The sequence below is a fragment of the Xyrauchen texanus genome, chromosome 8 (assembly GCF_025860055.1).
Source record: "Xyrauchen texanus isolate HMW12.3.18 chromosome 8, RBS_HiC_50CHRs, whole genome shotgun sequence".
Classification (NCBI taxonomy): domain Eukaryota; kingdom Metazoa; phylum Chordata; class Actinopteri; order Cypriniformes; family Catostomidae; genus Xyrauchen; species Xyrauchen texanus.
The window spans coordinates 30,627,856-30,646,176 of NC_068283.1; the positions used below are offsets into that span (position 1 = coordinate 30,627,856).

At 36.0% G+C, this 18,321-nt stretch overlaps 1 protein-coding gene across 1 annotated transcript; it reads left to right on the forward strand.

The window, feature by feature from the left end:
• The first annotated feature begins 216 nt into the window (after positions 1-216).
• pigq (phosphatidylinositol glycan anchor biosynthesis, class Q) lies at positions 217-17,994 on the forward strand. Its single transcript, XM_052133186.1, is given in 10 exon segments — positions 217-311; positions 478-619; positions 1,778-1,909; positions 2,021-2,141; positions 4,389-4,791; positions 5,014-5,125; positions 5,232-5,312; positions 8,287-8,401; positions 16,374-16,435; positions 16,732-17,994. Coding segments are annotated over 6 exon segments (699 nt in total). The 5' UTR covers positions 217-311; positions 478-619; positions 1,778-1,909; positions 2,021-2,141; positions 4,389-4,615; the 3' UTR covers positions 16,885-17,994.
• The last annotated feature ends 327 nt before the right edge of the window (positions 17,995-18,321 follow it).

Consider the following 18,321-nt stretch of genomic DNA (forward strand, 5'->3'; position numbering starts at 1 on the left):
AAAGATAAGATCATCCTCATTCATTACGATCAGAGGAAGGTTATGCTGTCCCAGCTTCATCCGATACAGGAGGTTGGCCAGAAGTCTGACATTGAGCCCCCTGAGTTGCTTTTGGTCTTTGAGACAGTAGCTCAAAGTCAATCTCTCTTTTTCCTGGACAAATAAGATGATGGACATTTCAAGCTCTCTCATTGGCAGTCTGAAGGCAGGGAAGCTAGTATTATTTTAGAGCTTCTGAAACAGGTTTCTGTTCCGGTCTGCATCCTTCTAACCTATTTACTTTTTCTGTGGAACTGGTTTTGTAGCTTCAGGTGAGTTCATGTGTCCCTGACATACACAGTGATGGGTATGATGTGTATATCGTTAACACAAACATCAATAAAACCATGTCTTGTGTCTCATCTTGTCTCTTTAAAGAGGTATTTCACCCAAAAATGAATATTCTCTCATTATTTACTCTTCCTCATGATATCCCAGGTGCGCAACACCCTGTCTGCATCGGACACGAGCGGCACATTGCGTCAAAGACAATAGAACCCCATTATAATCAATGATGCTGTCTACACTGGAAGAACGTTTGTGTTGAAGCATCCAATATAGACAGCCTCAAGCCGTTGCGGTGAGTGGCGTCACGGCAATGGATGCGCCCAGTGTAGACAGGTTGTATGACTTTCTTTTTTCACCAGAACACATTTAAAGAAAAATAGATAAAAATCTTAGTGTGTCCTTAAAATGCAAGTGAATGTCGATTTCTCATTTGAAGCTCCAAAAATCACAGATTCATGTCACAGACGTCACCCATATGGCACCATCTGTTAAATCAATGTCTTCTAAAGTGACTCGATTGCTTTAGGTGAGAAAAAATAAATGCTTAAGTACTTTTTTAAACTCTAAATCATGCTTCTGGTCAGCAGCGATACGCGCATTTGACAATTGCATTGCCACTTGAAACGTAAGAACTGATGCACGTGAGTCACAGCCGGAAGAGTAGCGCTGTTTACAAGTGAGAAGGAATGCTGTACAGTAGCTTGTTTTTTAAAATTTTATTTATATATATATACACACACACACATATATATATATATATATACACACACATATATACACATATTGTAAATAAAATTGATCACTCACATGAGATGAACACTCCATATTAAAAATTGTTATCCTGCATGGACATGGTCTGTCTGTCTATCTTTTTCTTTTTTTTATTAAGGAGGGGATATGAAACAGTGATTAACAAGGAAAATGAAAGATGTCACTTCATGTCAGAAAAGTAGCAGAACCTTGCTGTATATTATTTAATGATTATTTAAATTGCTTTGCAATAAAAACACCATAAAGTATGTTCATGCAATAATATGGTGGCCTACCATACACATTTGTATAGCCATAATGCGCAACAGTCAATTTTATACAATATGTAACAGAGGTCCTGGCTCATCTCTCTACCCACAAGGGGTCCTTGATCCAAACATTTAAAAAAAGAAGACATTGATTTAACAGCTGGAGTCATATGGATGATGTTTTTGCTGACTGATATTTTTGGAGCTTCAAAAGAGAAATCACCATTCAGTTGCATTTTAAGGACCTACTGAGATGAGATATTTTCCTTCAAATATGTTCTGCTGAAGAGAGAAAGTCACACACACCTGGGATCATGAGGGCGAGTAAATGTTTAGTTAATTTTCATTTTTGGGTGAAGCTAGCTTTGTTTTAACCTAAAACTAAGAGTGTCAGACTGAACTACTATTCTAACTTTTTTTTTGTATTTCAGGATTTTAAATTTACACCCAGTGTTGTTAATCTCAAGCAAACTGTCTACCTGTGTTCAGTCAGGATACAGGGCAGGACATTTCAAGACCGTTTTCTCTATGAAAAAAGCTACGACACACATGGATTTCATGAGGTACAGCATTTATATGGTCGTCAATTTAATTTTTTTCTGGGTTTTTTCATTTGCTCTGTTATTCAATAAAGCATGTAGCCCTACTAAGACCTCATTTCCACTCCCTCACAGAAAAGCAAACGTTTTTGTGTCCTTTCTTGTGGACATAGCCCTTGGTTTGCTGCTTATCTCGTGGCTCTACAGGGAGAATCGCATTGGCAAGCTAGCAAAAATTCTAGTGCCAATGGCTGATGTAAGTATAGCAAGTGTACTGTAAATTCTGACTTGTTAATTTTTTTTCCCACTTGCAATTCCTAAAGGAATATTCTGCATTCAATACAAGTTAAACTCAATCGACAGAATTTGTGGCATAATGTTGATTAACACCAAACTTTTCACTCCTTTTTGAAAAAGATAAACAAAATTATGTAAAAATCTGTGTAACAGAGAAGCGTTAAAATACTCACTGTTTCAAAAGTATAGCCACAAGACTTAACCAATATGCAAGTAACATGATTTTAGTGTGATAAAACTGCTTACCAACCATTTCTGTGTAAAGTTATATGTAATGCCATAAACCCTATAATCCTGTAAAATGATTATTTAAACAACTTGAAAAATGAAAATTCTCATCATTTATTCACCCTCACGCCATCCCAGATGTGTATGACATTCTTTCTTCAGCAGAACAGAAACGAAGTCTTTCAGCTCTGTAGGTCCATACAATGCAAGTGAATGGTGATCATATCTTTTTGTAGCTCCAAAAATCACAAAGGAAACATAAAAGTAATCCATATGACTCCAGTTGGGCTGGGCGATAGGATGATGTTATCGGATATCGATGATATCTTATAAAGATGCCGATTCCGACACTCAATTGTCAAACAATGATCGAAAATATCAGGAAATGTCAAAAGCATGGATCTGGGAAGTCTGAAACTAGCACCCGCCAAATGTGACGAGGCTGAATCCTGTTGGCAAGCTCCTCGTCCGAATGTATTTCATGCGCAGGTAATTTTGCTCAACTACCCGCAACAGGAGGGTGACCTGTAAGACATCTCGAAGTGACACATGAAAAGAAATGCTGTTAGTCACAAGACATGAACTTGAAGAAACACACTTTATTATATTTTTAAGAACAGACAAAAGAAAAGCCTTCAATGCTCGTGTCTGATTCTGTTTGTTCAGAGGTGTGCAGCACGAGCCTGTCTTGTGGAACAAGCGCATGTTAAGTGTTGTCACAAATTTTTCTCTGTTTCATTTGTCTAAAAACTGTTTGCAAGAATAATGTTGTCTATGAGAATGCTGCAAATGATCTCTGATCATCTCAGGAGGTGCTGCGAGTTTAGTTCGCTTTATTTCCCTGGAGCAGTTCACAGTTTACATGCATTGTGAATGCAACTCTGCAGGTTCAGTAATAAATATCTTTCTATTAAAGATACAAAGTCAAAGTTATTAAATCATTAATTTGGAGATGCAAGGGAATTTATTAGGCTTATTTATTATGATTATTATTATCTTTACAAATGTAATTGTCTTTAGTTCTTAATCTATAAGCCATTAGTAATTTTACACCTATTGGCATTGACGGGTGCTTGCGTAATGGCAAATGGACCGTGGAGATAGTAAATGTTTGGATTTGGGGAGGTGGATAAATACGATTTTTTTTATCACTTTGTTATTTTAATTTCTTTTTCATTTAGTTTAAAGTGCATTTTGAATTTAGAAATGTCTTTTAAGTTTTTCATGTTTCAATAAATTAATTCAAATTTTAAAACAAAATCAATAAAGCAAAAATATTCACCGACCCTCAGCAGGGGGGTTAACGATATAATCGTATTTCGCAATATTTTTTAAGGCAATTATCGATAAAATATTTTTTACATATCGCACAGCCCTAGACTCTAGTGGTTAAATCCAATCTCTTGGATTTAGAAGCAATATAATAGGTGTGGGTGAGGAACAGAAGAATATTTAAGTCCTTTTTTTACTCTAAACATCCAATTAAACTTTCACTTTCAGACATGAAAATTAAACTAAACAGGCACCATGTGACTTTCAGAAGTAAAAGTGAAAGTGGAGATTTAGATGAAAAAAGGATTGAATTTTGATCTGTTTCTCACCCACACCTATTATATGCTTCTAAAGATTTGGAATGAACCACTGGAGTCTTATGGATGACTTCTTTAATTCCATTATGTGATTTTTGGAGCTACAAAGGTCTGATTGCCATTCACTTGCATTGTATGGACCTACAGAGCTGAAATATTCTTTAAAAAACTTAATTTGTGTTTGGCTGAAGAAAGAAAGTCAAACACATCTGGTATGGCACGAGGGTGAGTAAACGATTAAAGAATTTTCAGTTTTTGGGTGAAATATCCCTTTAAATATCTCTTTCAAGCAGGATCCCAAAAACATGCTTTTTACTTATAGTGCTCATAGATGCAGCAATATAACAATAAAGGACTATGTCTGAATTGTCTTAATGATTTTCTCTCAGCATGTAGCAAAGGAGCTGCAGGAGCTGTTAGAATGGCTGATGGGAGCTCCTGCTGGACTGAAGATGAACCGAGCTCTTGACCAAGTGCTGGGGAGATTCTTTCTCTACCACATTCATCTGTGGATCAGTGATTAAATTATTCAAGGTTGAAGTGAAAAATGTTAACTTTGATTGGTTCGTTCTTCTGATCCATGTAGTTGGAGATAGCAGGTCATAGCAGTTCATGTATGGCATGTGATGTTTCCACAGGTTATATCCACTTGATGTCTCCTTTCATTAAGAGGATACTGTGGTATGTAGGCCTCTCAGCCTGCTTGGGATTGACATTTGCTCTCTCGATAGTGTCTGACATTGTGGCTCTTCTGACTTTACACATCTACTGTTTTTATGTGTATGCCGCCAGGTGAGTTTCACTTATGTTTACCTGTAATTATTTCACTGGCAAGTCACTTAATATTCATGCATTTTCAATGTTTTCCAGTAGAGGGCAGTGGCATATTTTTAATTACTTCAGGCCTATGATGGTGGTGTGATCTCAGTTCTGTAATCTTGACTGAAAATTGAAGTGCATGCCGATTGAGCGGGAAGTCCTCTGACTTTCTTGTCATCTGATCTTTTTACCCAGATTGTATTGCCTAAAGATCTTTGGCCTCTCCTCCCTGTGGCGGCTCTTCAGAGGAAAGAAATGGAACGTACTAAGGCAGAGGGTTGACTCGTGTTCATACGACCTGGACCAGGTACATCACAATTTTATATCCCTCATTCTTCTACTGCTCATTCAACATAATTTTGCCACACTTAACACAGTCCCATTGACATTTCCTGTGTCTGTTGCCTTTGCAGTTGTTCATTGGCACATTGCTCTTTACGATTCTGCTGTTCCTGCTGCCTACCACCGCACTGTATTACCTAGTCTTTACACTGGTGAGTCACTTTTTTCCCCCTCATCCTAATTATGCTATCCCAATTAAACAGTCTGTATAAATTTATGATGTCCTTAGTGTTTTTTATTTTGTTCTTATACAAATCTGATACTGTAGATTTTGATCATGCTCATATGCTCGTATACTACATATACTGCATTTCTTAAACATATTTTACTAGTCTGTTCTTCTTTTAATGCAATTAGATGATGATTTTATTAAAAAAAGCACTTTGAGGGTTATGTTTAATAAGGTTTTACCAGGAAAAGTTTTAGATTTTTTTCACATGTTCATTTGAAACATCTTATATTGTTTTACCCTGCTGTAATAATTTATTATATTTAGGGCTGCAAATAACGATTATGTTGATAACGATTAATCTTCGATTATTTCTACGATTAATCGGATAAAAACTGAAATTGTATTTCCTGTATTTTATTAAATATATGATTTTTCAAGGCTTAAGGATTTGGTTTGATTTACATGACTGAATTCACGATTCTATACTCTCAAAAAACTTTGAACAAAGCCTGAATCATGAAAAGTTTATTATTATTATTATTAGAAACAGTTCCTTCACTTGTAAAACTTAACAAAAAGTGCTCCTCATTAAAGAGTAAAATGATCCATAGGGCATGGAGTGGGACAAAAAAAATCAGCCCACTAGAGGGCAATAGTGACCGAGAATAGAAATATTAATAATTCTGCCCAGCGAAAAATACATAATTATGTTAAATACATAGGCTTGTACACACTGATTACATACATTTAAGTATTTTAATATTATAGTTTTTAAAATAGTATTTTCACTGATTACATGTTTCTAAACTATTCTTTTAAAAAGAAATGTGTATGGCTTATCCGGTAAAATGTTTGCCATAGTATAAATTTACTAGTGAAATCAGACATTACATGTGGCATTATCAGGAGGACTTTCAAATATCAGCACCCTTTGCATTATTATAAATTATATTCAGCATTATATACAGTTTAATATAGTACAATCATCTGTAAATCCTATGCAAATTCACTCTCGCACTGAAAAAACTCACTCATCCCAGTGCTCACTTTATTACATGCGCTTACATGAGCAGGAGAAAACACTTTAAAAACCAGCACACCATGACTGCTGAGACTTCAGTCTGATATCCATGAAAGCTGCAAAAGTGATTACATTGAAACTGAAATCGTGGTATGATGTTGCACGAGTTTAATCAAAATGATTGCGCTCCATTGCGATCGGTTTGATTGCAATTGGTGGACTCGCTTGTGGTAAAAACAAACAGTTTAGCTAAATACACTGCTGATTTTGAATTCATAACATGTTTACATTATAAAACATAGAGCATAGCAGTAAAATGTTAGCGATGCTCTGGAGAAAACAACTCTTGCGCATCAAACAGCACAAACACTCTGTAAAAGCACCTGATGCAGCAAGCGCTCTTGTGCGCTGGACAACTTGGGGCCTATTTTTTCCGCTTCGACTTGTCTCCGCAGTTTTTCAAACGAGTTATTATGCAACACGTTTTTCACTTGGCTGTGAAGTGATGTCACTGATGGGGCTTCTCCATGCTTACTGCAAATATCCAACTAATCGATAATTAAATTTATTGTCGATGATTTCCATTATCGATAATTATAAATTTTATTGATTAGTTGTTGCAGCTGTAATTATATTTATATAACTCTTATGTACATGTTGAAAAACTTTTGAACAACACAGTTCCTGCCTTGAGAATAGCCTTAGTTGCTGGCACAGCATTACACTTTTAATTACCTACCCACATATACTGCATTTACAGAAATATGGTGAAAAATATTCAAATTTAGATGTAAAAATGTATACAAAAATCTAGGGATGCACCGATATTTATCAGCCAATTAGAGACTAAATTAAAACCATCTGCATATTGTTATAAGCATGAAAAAAAACGATGATTTATTTATAAATAATTAGTAACATCCAAAACCCTTTGAAACCAGCAGACTTTGACTACTGAGACAACAGTATAATATCCATTAATGCTGCATGATTGATTAAATTAAGATTAAAATTGCAATATGGCCTTGTGGGATTACATTAACCTTAAAAGGCTGTTTCAAAATATATCTGCATTCAGCTTTACAGTCAGCACTGTGTGAGCAAGCGGCACCCTCTCACGGTCTGGATGGCATTATCTATTATACAAATATAAAACAGAATTTAAAAAGGGATTTAGTTTCTTTTGTTAAAACATTTTAGTTTTCCATGATGTGGTTGACATTTCTGTGGAATTGGCCAACAAATTCATAGTATTCATAGTATGAATTTGTAATGTTCTATCATAAACAGTACAAACGTGTTAAAATCTTAGCTCCGTTGTTTTGAGCTTCAAAAACAAATGCAATGTTTTAGAAATACAATGTTACCTTTTTTTCTTATTGTAACACGGTTAAGGTTGGGAAAAGAGGAGGCGGGAACAGTCCAAATTATATTTAATTTAAACAAAAAGACACACAACACAAACACACATGGCAGCTGCATGTGGCTCTCGCTCCCGAACTGCCGCATTCGTTGCACTTATCCCTGTCCTCGGCTGATTAGCCCGATTGGGCGTCGGGCATGCGTAGTCACAGCCCGGCCCTGCCCTTCTCTTCACACAATCATCAGGTTATAATTTTTTTTATTTATTTTTTTTAAATATGTTTTATTCAATTATGGCCTGTCATGTGTTCAAAAGTTCCAATCCATGTTCAATTACATTTTTTTAATTTGTACATTTCTAATGCATAATTCTTAAGGAAAACAGTGATCTGATAACAAAATAAGATTAGAGGCAAAATTTCAGTATAGGCCATTAGTTTTTTATTTCAATTGGTATTGGCCAAAAATTATAATATTGGTGCATCTGTAAAAAAGATTCACAGCTCATAAATTGATTAGAATAGCTTTGGTGTTTGTTAGCATGGGTAAGAGTTTCTCTGCTTGTTTCTAGCTGCGGCTGGTGGTGGTGCTGTTCCAGGGAGTGATTCATCTAAGTGTCGACTTCATCAACTCCTTTCCCCTGTTTGCCATTGGCCTACGTATCTGTAGACCATAAAGATTGGCAGGTGAGCCATATCACATTGAAAGAAAAGGAAGAAAAAAAAACTTGTTAAGCTGTTTATTTAAAAAAAAAATCTTTCTCCCCAAAATTTTTATTCTGGTATTATTCACTCACTCTCATGTTGTTCCTAACCCATAATACTTTGTTTCTTCCATGGAACCCAAAGGAGATGTTAGCCTTAGTCAACATTAGGGTTGGGTAAAAATATAGATTATCTGATGCATCATATTCATTTGAACAATCTCGATATCGATTCTTAAATCCCAAGATCGATCTTTCACTCAATGTGCAACCCTCTACTACAATAAGTTAAGTCATTTTTATTTGTATTGCGCTTTTCACAACAAACATCGTTTCAAAGCAGATTTACAGAAAATCATGCATTAACAGAAAATAATACTGTAATATCTATAAAGTCTTAGTCATCGTTGTGAAATTTGATTAAATATTATTGTAAATTGTGTATAAAAATGTATAATTGTATTCAGAACCCCAAAGGTGACTGTGGCAAGGAACACAAAACTCCATAAGATGTTGGTTAATGGAGAAAAATAACCTTGGGAGAAACCAGAATCACTGTGAGGGCCAGTTCCCCTCTGGCTAAACAGCATGAATATAATGCCAATATTAGTTATCTATGTGCAGTTTAAGTAATGGTTTAAAATGAGCAAACTAAGTACAGTTGAAGTCAGAAGCTTACATACACTTAGGTTGTCAATAAAAAAGTAAATAAAACAAATGTTTTAACCACTCTACAGATTTAATATTAGCAAACTAGTTTTGGCAAGTTGTTTAGGACATATTCTTTGTGCATGACACAAGTAATTTTTCCAACAATTGTTTACAGACTGATTGTTTCACTTTTAATTGTATATATCACAATTCCAGTGGTTCAGAAGTTTACATTCATCAAGTTAACTGTGCCTTTAAGCAGCTTAGAAATTTTCAGAAAATTATGTCAAGCTAGCTAGCAGATAATTAGCCAGCTAGCTTCTCATAGGAGGTGTACCTGTGAATGTACTTTAAGGCCTACCTTCAAACTAAGTGTCTCTTTGCTTGACATCATGGGAAAATCAAAAGAAATCAGCCAAGACCTCAGACATTTTTTAAGACCTCCACAATCTGGTTCATCCATGGGAGCATTTTCCAAACACCTGAAGGTACCATGTCCATCTGTACAAACAAAAGTATGCAAGTATAAACAACATGGGACCACGCAGCCATCATACCACTCAGGAAGGAGATGCATTCTGTCTCCTAGAGATGAACATAGTTTAGTGCAAATGAATCAAAGAACAGCAGCAATGGACCTTGTGAAGATCCTGGAGGAAACAGGTAGACAAGTATCTATATCCACAGTAAAACGAGTCCTATATCGACATAACCTGAAAGGCTGCTCAGCAAGGAGAAGCCTCTACTCCAAAGCTGCCATAAAATAGCCAGACTATAGTTTGCATGTGCACATGTGGACAAAGATCTTTTTGAGAAGATTTTTGGAGAAATGTCCTCTGGTCTAATGAAACAGAAATGTAACTGTCTGGCCATAATGACCATTATGTTTGGAGGAAAAAGGGTAAGGTTTGCAAGCCAAAGAACACCATCCCATCCGTGAAGCATGGGGTGGCAGAATCATGTTGTGGGGGTGCTTTGCAAAATAGATGGCATCATGAGGAAGGAAAATTATGTGGATAAATTGAAGCAACATCTCAAGACATCAGCCAGGAAGTTAAAGCTCGTCACAACTGGGTCTTCCAAATGGACAATTACCCCAAGCGTACCTTCAAAGTTGTGGCAAAATGGCTTAAGGACAACAAAGTCAAGGTAATGGAGTGGCCATCACAAAGCCCTGACATCATTCTGATGTGTGGGCAGAACTGAAAAAGCATGTGCAAGCAAGGAGACCTACAAACCTGACTCCGTTACACCAGTTCTGTCTGGAAGAATGGGCCAAAATTCCAGCAGCTTAGCTTGTGGACAGCTACCTAAAACATTTGACTATTTAACTATTCAACTATTTAAAGGCAGTGCTACCATGTACTAACAAAGTGTATGTAAACTTCTGACCCACTGGGAATGTGATGAAAGAAATAAAAGCTGAAATAAATCATTCTCTCTGCTATTATTCTTACATTTCAAATTCTTAAAATAAAGTAGTGATCCTAACTAACCTAAGACAGGGAATGTTTTCTACGATTAAATGTCAGCAATTGTGAAAACTGTATTTGGCCAAGGTATGTATGTAAACTTCTGATTGCAAATGTAAGTATTAAGGGTCAGTGTATAAACAAAGATTTTGTATGAAATGTAAGACTAATGTCTTTGAAGTTCATCCTGGATTAACTGCAGAAGTTCACATAGATGCAGCTGTCCTTGTTAATTGGCTGATGAACACTTTTGTTGGCAATGAATTGATAGTCTATGTATTCCATTTAAAGAGTGTAGACCAAGGTGATGCAGGCAGAGAACTGTGAGGCGCATCACCGTTTAATTTTGGAAATGACTGTAGGTAATTTCGGTGAGGTCTATCCTAAATCCAATGTTCAGGTATTGGCATATGAAGTATCCCATGTCTTATGGTTGGAGTTGGCATCAGTTCATCTGCTTAAGTCCATCGTAATAGACTGAAGTGATGTCTGGCTGGCACCGGCTACATTTACTCATCATCACTCAAAGACACGTAGTAATGGAGTCCGACACTAAGCAGGAACTGAGCTGGATCTGGCCAGCTCTGGTAACCTTGGGATATGAATCCTGAGGTTGAAACAGGGAAACAATTAGAATAATATTTGCGTAGATGCCATTTAAACATTTAGATCATGATAAATGTTTCTGCTTCCAGCAGACCTAACTAAAGCAGCCTAATTGCGAGTTGATGGATAATCTATGAGTCTTTAGTCTAGACTCAAACTGAGTTAGTGTGTCTGCACCCCAAACAGTGTTAGGGAGAATATTCCATTGTTTAGGAGCCAAATAGGAAAAGGATCTACCTCCTTTTGTGAATTTTGATATTCTAGGGAACTATTAACAGGCCAGAATTTTGTGATCGTAATGAACATGATGGAAAATTGCATGGTAGAAGGTAACTTAAGTACTGCAGATCTAGACCACGAAATTTTAACAGGTAGCCAATATAATGGTGATAAAATGGGGCTACCGGTAATATAATCACATTTCTTGGTTCTAGTCAGCACTCTGCCTGTTGCATTTTGAACCAATTTAAGTTTATTTATTGAACTTGCAGGACATCCTCGCAGTAATGCATTACAATAATCTAGTCTTGAGGTCTTGAACGCATTAATTTGTTTTTCAGCATCAGCAACAGAGAGCATGTGTTGTAACTTACCAATATTTCTGAGGTGGAAGGATGTTGTTCTACAAACATTGAACATTTTATTTTCAAAGGACAGATTGGTACAAAATATAGCATCAAATTTCTTTGCTGTAGAAGATGATGTAACAGTCCATCCAGCAAGAGTCAAATTATATAGAAGAGGCTTATGTTTAGAGGTTTTTGTTCCAATAATTTGTACCTTTGTTTTGTTGGAATTGAGTATAAGGAAATTTCTGGCCATCCAATTTTTGATTTCATTGATACACTCTGCTAATTTGGAGAATTGTAAAATTTCATTGTGTTTCAAAGAAATATAAAGTTGGGTATTGTCTTCATAACAATGGAAACTTATTCCACGATTCCTGATAATATCTCTCAGGGGAAACATATATATGGAGAAAAGCAGAGGCCCTAAAACTGATCCCTGTGGCACTCCATACTTAACTTATGTTTGATTTGACAATTCCTCATTTACACAGCTAAATAGGAACTAAACCAAGCTAATGCAAGTCCATGAATGCCAACATAATTCTCAAGCCTATTCAAGAGAATTTTGTGATCTATGGTGTCGAAGGCAGCACTAAGATCTAAAAGCACTAGAAGAGAAATGGAACCGCGATCAGATGATAAGAGCAAGTCATTTGTAACTGATAAGGGCAATCTCTGTACTGTTGTGGGGCCTAAATCCTGACTGAAATTGTTCATATATACTATTTCTCTGTAGAAATGAACATAGTTGGGAGGACACTACATTTTCTAGTATTTTTGACACAAACGGGAGATTTGAAATTGGTCCATAATTAGCCAATTCTCCAGAATCAAGCTGTGGCGGCTTAATTAGCCATTTGATTACTGCCATTTTAAAGTTTCTTGGGACATGTCCTAAGGATAGCGAGGAGTTCATATTAAGAAGAGGTTCTGAGATTACAGGAAATACCTCTTTTCTAACATACATGCTGTGGCTTTTGATGTTTCGCTAAGTTTTGTTAGCTTTTCATGACCTATGACAGCGAATGATTGAAGTGGCTCGTGAGGAAAAATTTGAGACACTGTTTTCTGAGGTACTATGATTATTTAAATGTTATCAGTAAAAAAATTCATGAAGTCATTACTATTGTGCTGCGACAGAATATCTGGTTCAGTTGTTGTGGTTATTTTCTATAAGTTTGCTAAAATATGCTGACCTGGCAGCTTTTAGTGCCTGCATGTAGCTACAGACACTTCTTTACCTGCACTGCAAAATACCTCTAATTTTCCAAGCTGCTCTCTTGAGAGCATGAGTGTGATCATTGTACCATGGTACAGGGCTTTTTTATTTATTTGAAGGGGGCAACACTATCAAGAGTGCTAGAGAAGACTATTTATATTTTCTGTTATTATTTCAAGGTCTTCTAGACTTTTTGTCTTACTGAGTATATGAGATAAATCTGGAAGATTGTTATTGAAGCTATTTTTAGTGGTCGAAAGAATAGTTCTACCTGAACGATTGCATGGTTTAGAATGAGTACCATTAGCTGATCGTAACATACAAGAGACGAGGTAATGATCCAAGATGTCATTGCTCTGTGGCAGAATTTCTATATTATCAACATCAACTCCATATGACAGAATTAAATCTAGTGTATGGTTATGGCAATGAGTTGGTCCTGTCCCATTTTGTGTGACTCCAAGAGAGTTGAGAATATTGATAAATGCTAATCCCAATGTATCATTTTCATTATCTATTTGAATGATTATGTCACCAAAAATGAAAGCTTAAAAAAAGTCCCTTAAAAAGTGGGAGGCACATTTACAAACTGTTGTAATCCTACACCGTTCACCTGATTTGGATGTAAATCAGACTGTTGAACTCTTGATCTATCAGGATCAATAATTAGCACTGCACTTTATTCAGCTATAATCTCACACTGGACTGTCAACATATTCTCCTCAATACAACTGCTATATATATATATACACATATATATTTCATATACTCCCACTTATTGTATTGTATTGTATATTCTGTTCTATATTCTGCATTGTATATAATTATTGTGTTGTGTAAGTATGTGTACATCTGATTTGTAAATTGTTTTGTGTATGTGTACATTTGATATGTAAATTGTTTTGTGTAAGTATGTTGTTTATTGTAATTGGTATATGTCTCGTCACTGTCATGACTGCTATGTTGCTCGGAACTGCACACAAGAATTTCACCTACTGTTGCACTTGTGTACATGGTAGTGTGACAATAAAGTGATTTGATTTGATTTGATTTGATAAATACCCTCAAATTAAAGCTGAAAGTCTGCAGTTAAAGCACATCTTGTTCATTTCATTTCAAATCCATTGTGGTGGTGTATAGAGCCAAAAAGATTAGAATTGTGTCGATGTCCCAATATTTATGGACCTGACTGTATATACTGTAGCAAGGGCAAGAAACGACAGAGGTTTTTAATTGTATCTGACGGTGTCACATTAAGCATTAATAGTTCAAAAGATTTAAACTTATATCCTGTCCTCTGAGTATCACCAAAAACTTCACTGTAAATTGCAGCAACACCTTCTCCTCGACCCTTGCATGGCTCATGTTTATAACAATAACCTGGAGTTGTAGATTAATTTAAACTAGTATATTCATCCAGTTGAAGCCAGGTTTCAGTCAAACAGAGCACATCCAAATTATGATCTGTAATAATTTCATATTACAATAGTGCTTTGTTTGAAAGCGATCTAATGATTGATTGGTAGCCCTAAATTTTATATGATGTTTATCTTCAATGCTTTTGTTATTTTCAAGTTTAACCTTAATCAAAAAAAAAATCCAAAATTATTTAGTGAAGGGTTTGTGTTTGGTTGTTCGGGGAACAGACTCAGTCTCTATGTGAAATCTGGGTGATACAGTCTCGATGTGTTGTAGTTTATGTGACCTGTGTGACGTCTCTTGTACATGTGTCAGTTGTCTATAAATCCTATACTATTCTTTGGACACCACTCAGACATCCAGCTATTCAGTGGCACTAATCTACTCTATACCTCGTCACCACAACAAGCAGGGAGGGGGCCAGAGCATATTACAGTGTCTGACATCATTTTTGCAAGTTCACAAACCTCTTTAACATTATCTCTAGTGATCTCCAACTGGTGAAGCCAGACATCGTTAGTCCTGACATGAATAACAATTTTAGAAAATTAGCATTAGTCAGCACTTGTACATTTGATCTGATGTCAGATGCCTGAGCCCCCAAAATGCATTTAACAATAGTGGCTGAAGTCTCTATTTCCACGTTCCTTACAATAGAATCTCCTATAATAAGGAAGCTTTCAACATGATTATCAGTGGGTGCATTACTGTGTGTTGAGAATATTTTGGAAACCCTAACAGAAACAGGAGAGTGATGTCGCTCTTCTGCAGGGGGCTCTACAGCTGGAACCAAAGTGTGTGTTGCTCTTTGTTCTACCCGTATCTGAAACTGTAGCTACCAGCTTCTCTTTCTCACTGACCTCCACTAGCATTCGCATGCGTGCCTCTAACTCATCTACCTTCTAATCAGCCTGACAAATTCCTTACATTTATCACATGTAAATCCCTCACTGCTGATAGAAGAACCAATAGTAAACATGTGACATGCAAAGCAGGAAGCAATAACATGAGTGGATGCCATGACTTAACGCAATTCTTTGTTGTTGTTATGTCGAGGGTTTGAGATCAGTGGGAATCCTCACACAATAGTTTGCTGTTGTTGTGTTGGTTCCTGATCAGCAGATGTTTGAGATTGATGCAATAATCAGTGTAAAGCAGAACAGAGCAAATAAATGCACGCAGTCTAAATGCAAGATGTAGACGAGAGGAAAAATGGATAAGAAAACGCTGTATTGGGTAATATACATGCAGTTGAAATAGTAGAAAAGGAGGGGAAAAAAGCACACAGTAAAATGGCAAAGGATAAAACGACGGACGTAGAGGAATAAGCAATCCTCTATGCTCATTGCTTAAAAAATGAGAGGCAACCACTTGCATTTGCAATCAAATTTCGCACGATGCCATTAAAATTAATGTATTTGGCAACTGGTTGGTAAATGTTTACGTTTCACTCACCAGTAATTATGTAGTTTAGTGGTTAAGTATTCAGAAGCGAGATCCTTTCACAGCATGTTGAGAGCAAAAATTGTTCTGTGTAATGTATGTTTAAGACCAGATCCATGCAATCCATTTGTCACTGAATAATGTCTCCTTAATAACATTTATGTTATTTACAGTCAGTTGTTGATCAAAAGCAACTACAAAAAAAAAAAAACATTTAATTCTAATCATGCATTGCATTGATGAGTTAAAGCCAGAGTCCTCTCTCGTTAACATGCGCTTGAATCTGGAAATCTGTATCAATATCCAGCCCTAGTTACCATTTACTTTCATTGCAGCTTTTTTTCATACAATGAAAGTGAAGGTGACTGAAGCTAACATTTTATCTAACATCAACTTTTGTGTTTCATGGAAGAAAGTCATGCAGGTTTGAAACAACATGAGGGTAAGTGATGACGGAATATACATTTTTAGGTGAGTACTTCAAGGCCATGTAGTAATGTACAGTATGTCCCTAATTATGTGGTTCTTCAATTGATTGTCTAACTGCTGTAGTTTATATGAATATTTGTATTCCAGAGGGGGTTAAATTCAAGGTGCTTTGTCAGGAATCTGGAACTCCTCTTCACCTGATGTTGGAGGTAGGTTGGTTGTTCGTTGTTGGTGAAACAACTTCTAATCCTATAGTGTATTTATGCTTAGGTTTCATTTGTTGTTTGGATTTGAAGTGTTGATATTGTGGGGTGGGTATCAGAGTTACTAAACAGCTCTATTTGGTTGATTCTCAATTTGGTCTATTTCTGAAGTCTGTTGTCTCCAGTTAATAATCAGTGCAAACACTGGAAGTGCTTTACTAATCTCTGAGGTTTTATAATGTAGCATGTGCCAAATAAGCAAACATGAATGAAAAATGTATTTTGATTTTCGGCATCTACAGATCAACCCATTGAAGTGCAGCTCCGTGCTGCAGTGTTACCGGGCACCTACCTCTAGCTGTTTGCCTAAAGATTCCTGGGCTGCTCTGTGCAAGAAACTGTTTGTAGGAGAACTCATTTACCCTTGGAGGCAAAAGACTGCCAAGACAGACTAACCTTGGGGGATCATGCAAGAACCCTAAATGGAAAGCACAACCAGACACAAAAATAAGAGGCCATTGGGATTTTTTTTTTTTAGGTGGGAGATACTGTATGAAGTGAAATAAAGGGTGATATTTTTTGGTTGGACTTCTCCCATGGTCAGATATATTAAGATGCACTGAATTTAAAGACTGTTTTAATTGATTTTTTTAGTAATAACAGCAGAAATACTGTAATCTTACATTGTTGTTGTAAACCAGATCTTTCCTTTTCTAAAGGTTTATCAAAATCTTATATTTAAACTGTGATTACTTTGTATTTATTTGAGAATAGATCTAGCTAATTTCATATAACACTAAAGATGTGTCATTAAAAAAATTATGAATTGTACCTTTGACAGTTAAAGCAATCAGTTTGAAGCAATCAACCATAAATTCAAACCTATAAGGATCCTGAAATGAAAATGGTTTTTCATTGTGTCTCACAATGGCTCTTGTCAGCCAACTGTATTTGTCCTGTCCTGTGCCAAGAGAAAGGCAATGACTGGTAGAAGTTTGAACTCTACCATTTGTTTGGTAGTATTCAGCCTGTGAAGAATGTGGTCAGACGGGATTGTGCACGGTGATGACTGCTATGGCACCTGATTCAAAGACACATGAAAAACCTCCAAGCTGGAGACTTGCCTTCATTTTGGTTGAAAGGGCAGATGTCTGCAAAATGGCCATGTGTACATTAGACACAAAGATGTGTAATTGAAAATTGAAATATTTACATGTATTCCTGATGCAGGTTGATACCTACTGTATAGTAGATCTATATAGTATTGCCATTCCTATATCTAAGTAACATGATCTTACATAGAATACTGAGGCAAATGTTAGATATTTTGTATATATTTTTAAGTTTTATAATATTTCTTATAACAATTTGTTGGAATTTAATGAAATTCAAATGTGTAAATCATAAAAATTGGCTAAAATATTTTTTGAGTGTACACATCTCATTCCAAATTAGACAAAAGCAAATTTAAATATATATAAACTCACATATATTTACATTTTCTTTTGTCAAAGATTACTTAATTCAATTTGATTGTCTTATCAAAATGAAATGCGTAAGTTTAAAAGTGGTCATGACATGCCTTTTTGTATTATTATTATTATTATATGTTCCTTGAGGTTCACCTAAAGTACTAGTTTAGTTTTTTATTACAAAAACAGTTATATATTTGTAAAACATGATTTTGTTTTCCATCCTCATTCTGACCCTCTGTCAGAAACTCTCAGTTTTGGTGCTGCTGCTCCTTTAAGACTTGACAGTAAACGTCCACTATTATGATTGATCTCTGCTCTTGACTAACCTGCTCTCTCCTCTTGCCATCTCACCGCTAATTTATATGGAACATTCATTCATTAATTCTGGGCCCCAGTGGGTGGGGCTACGGAAGTGAA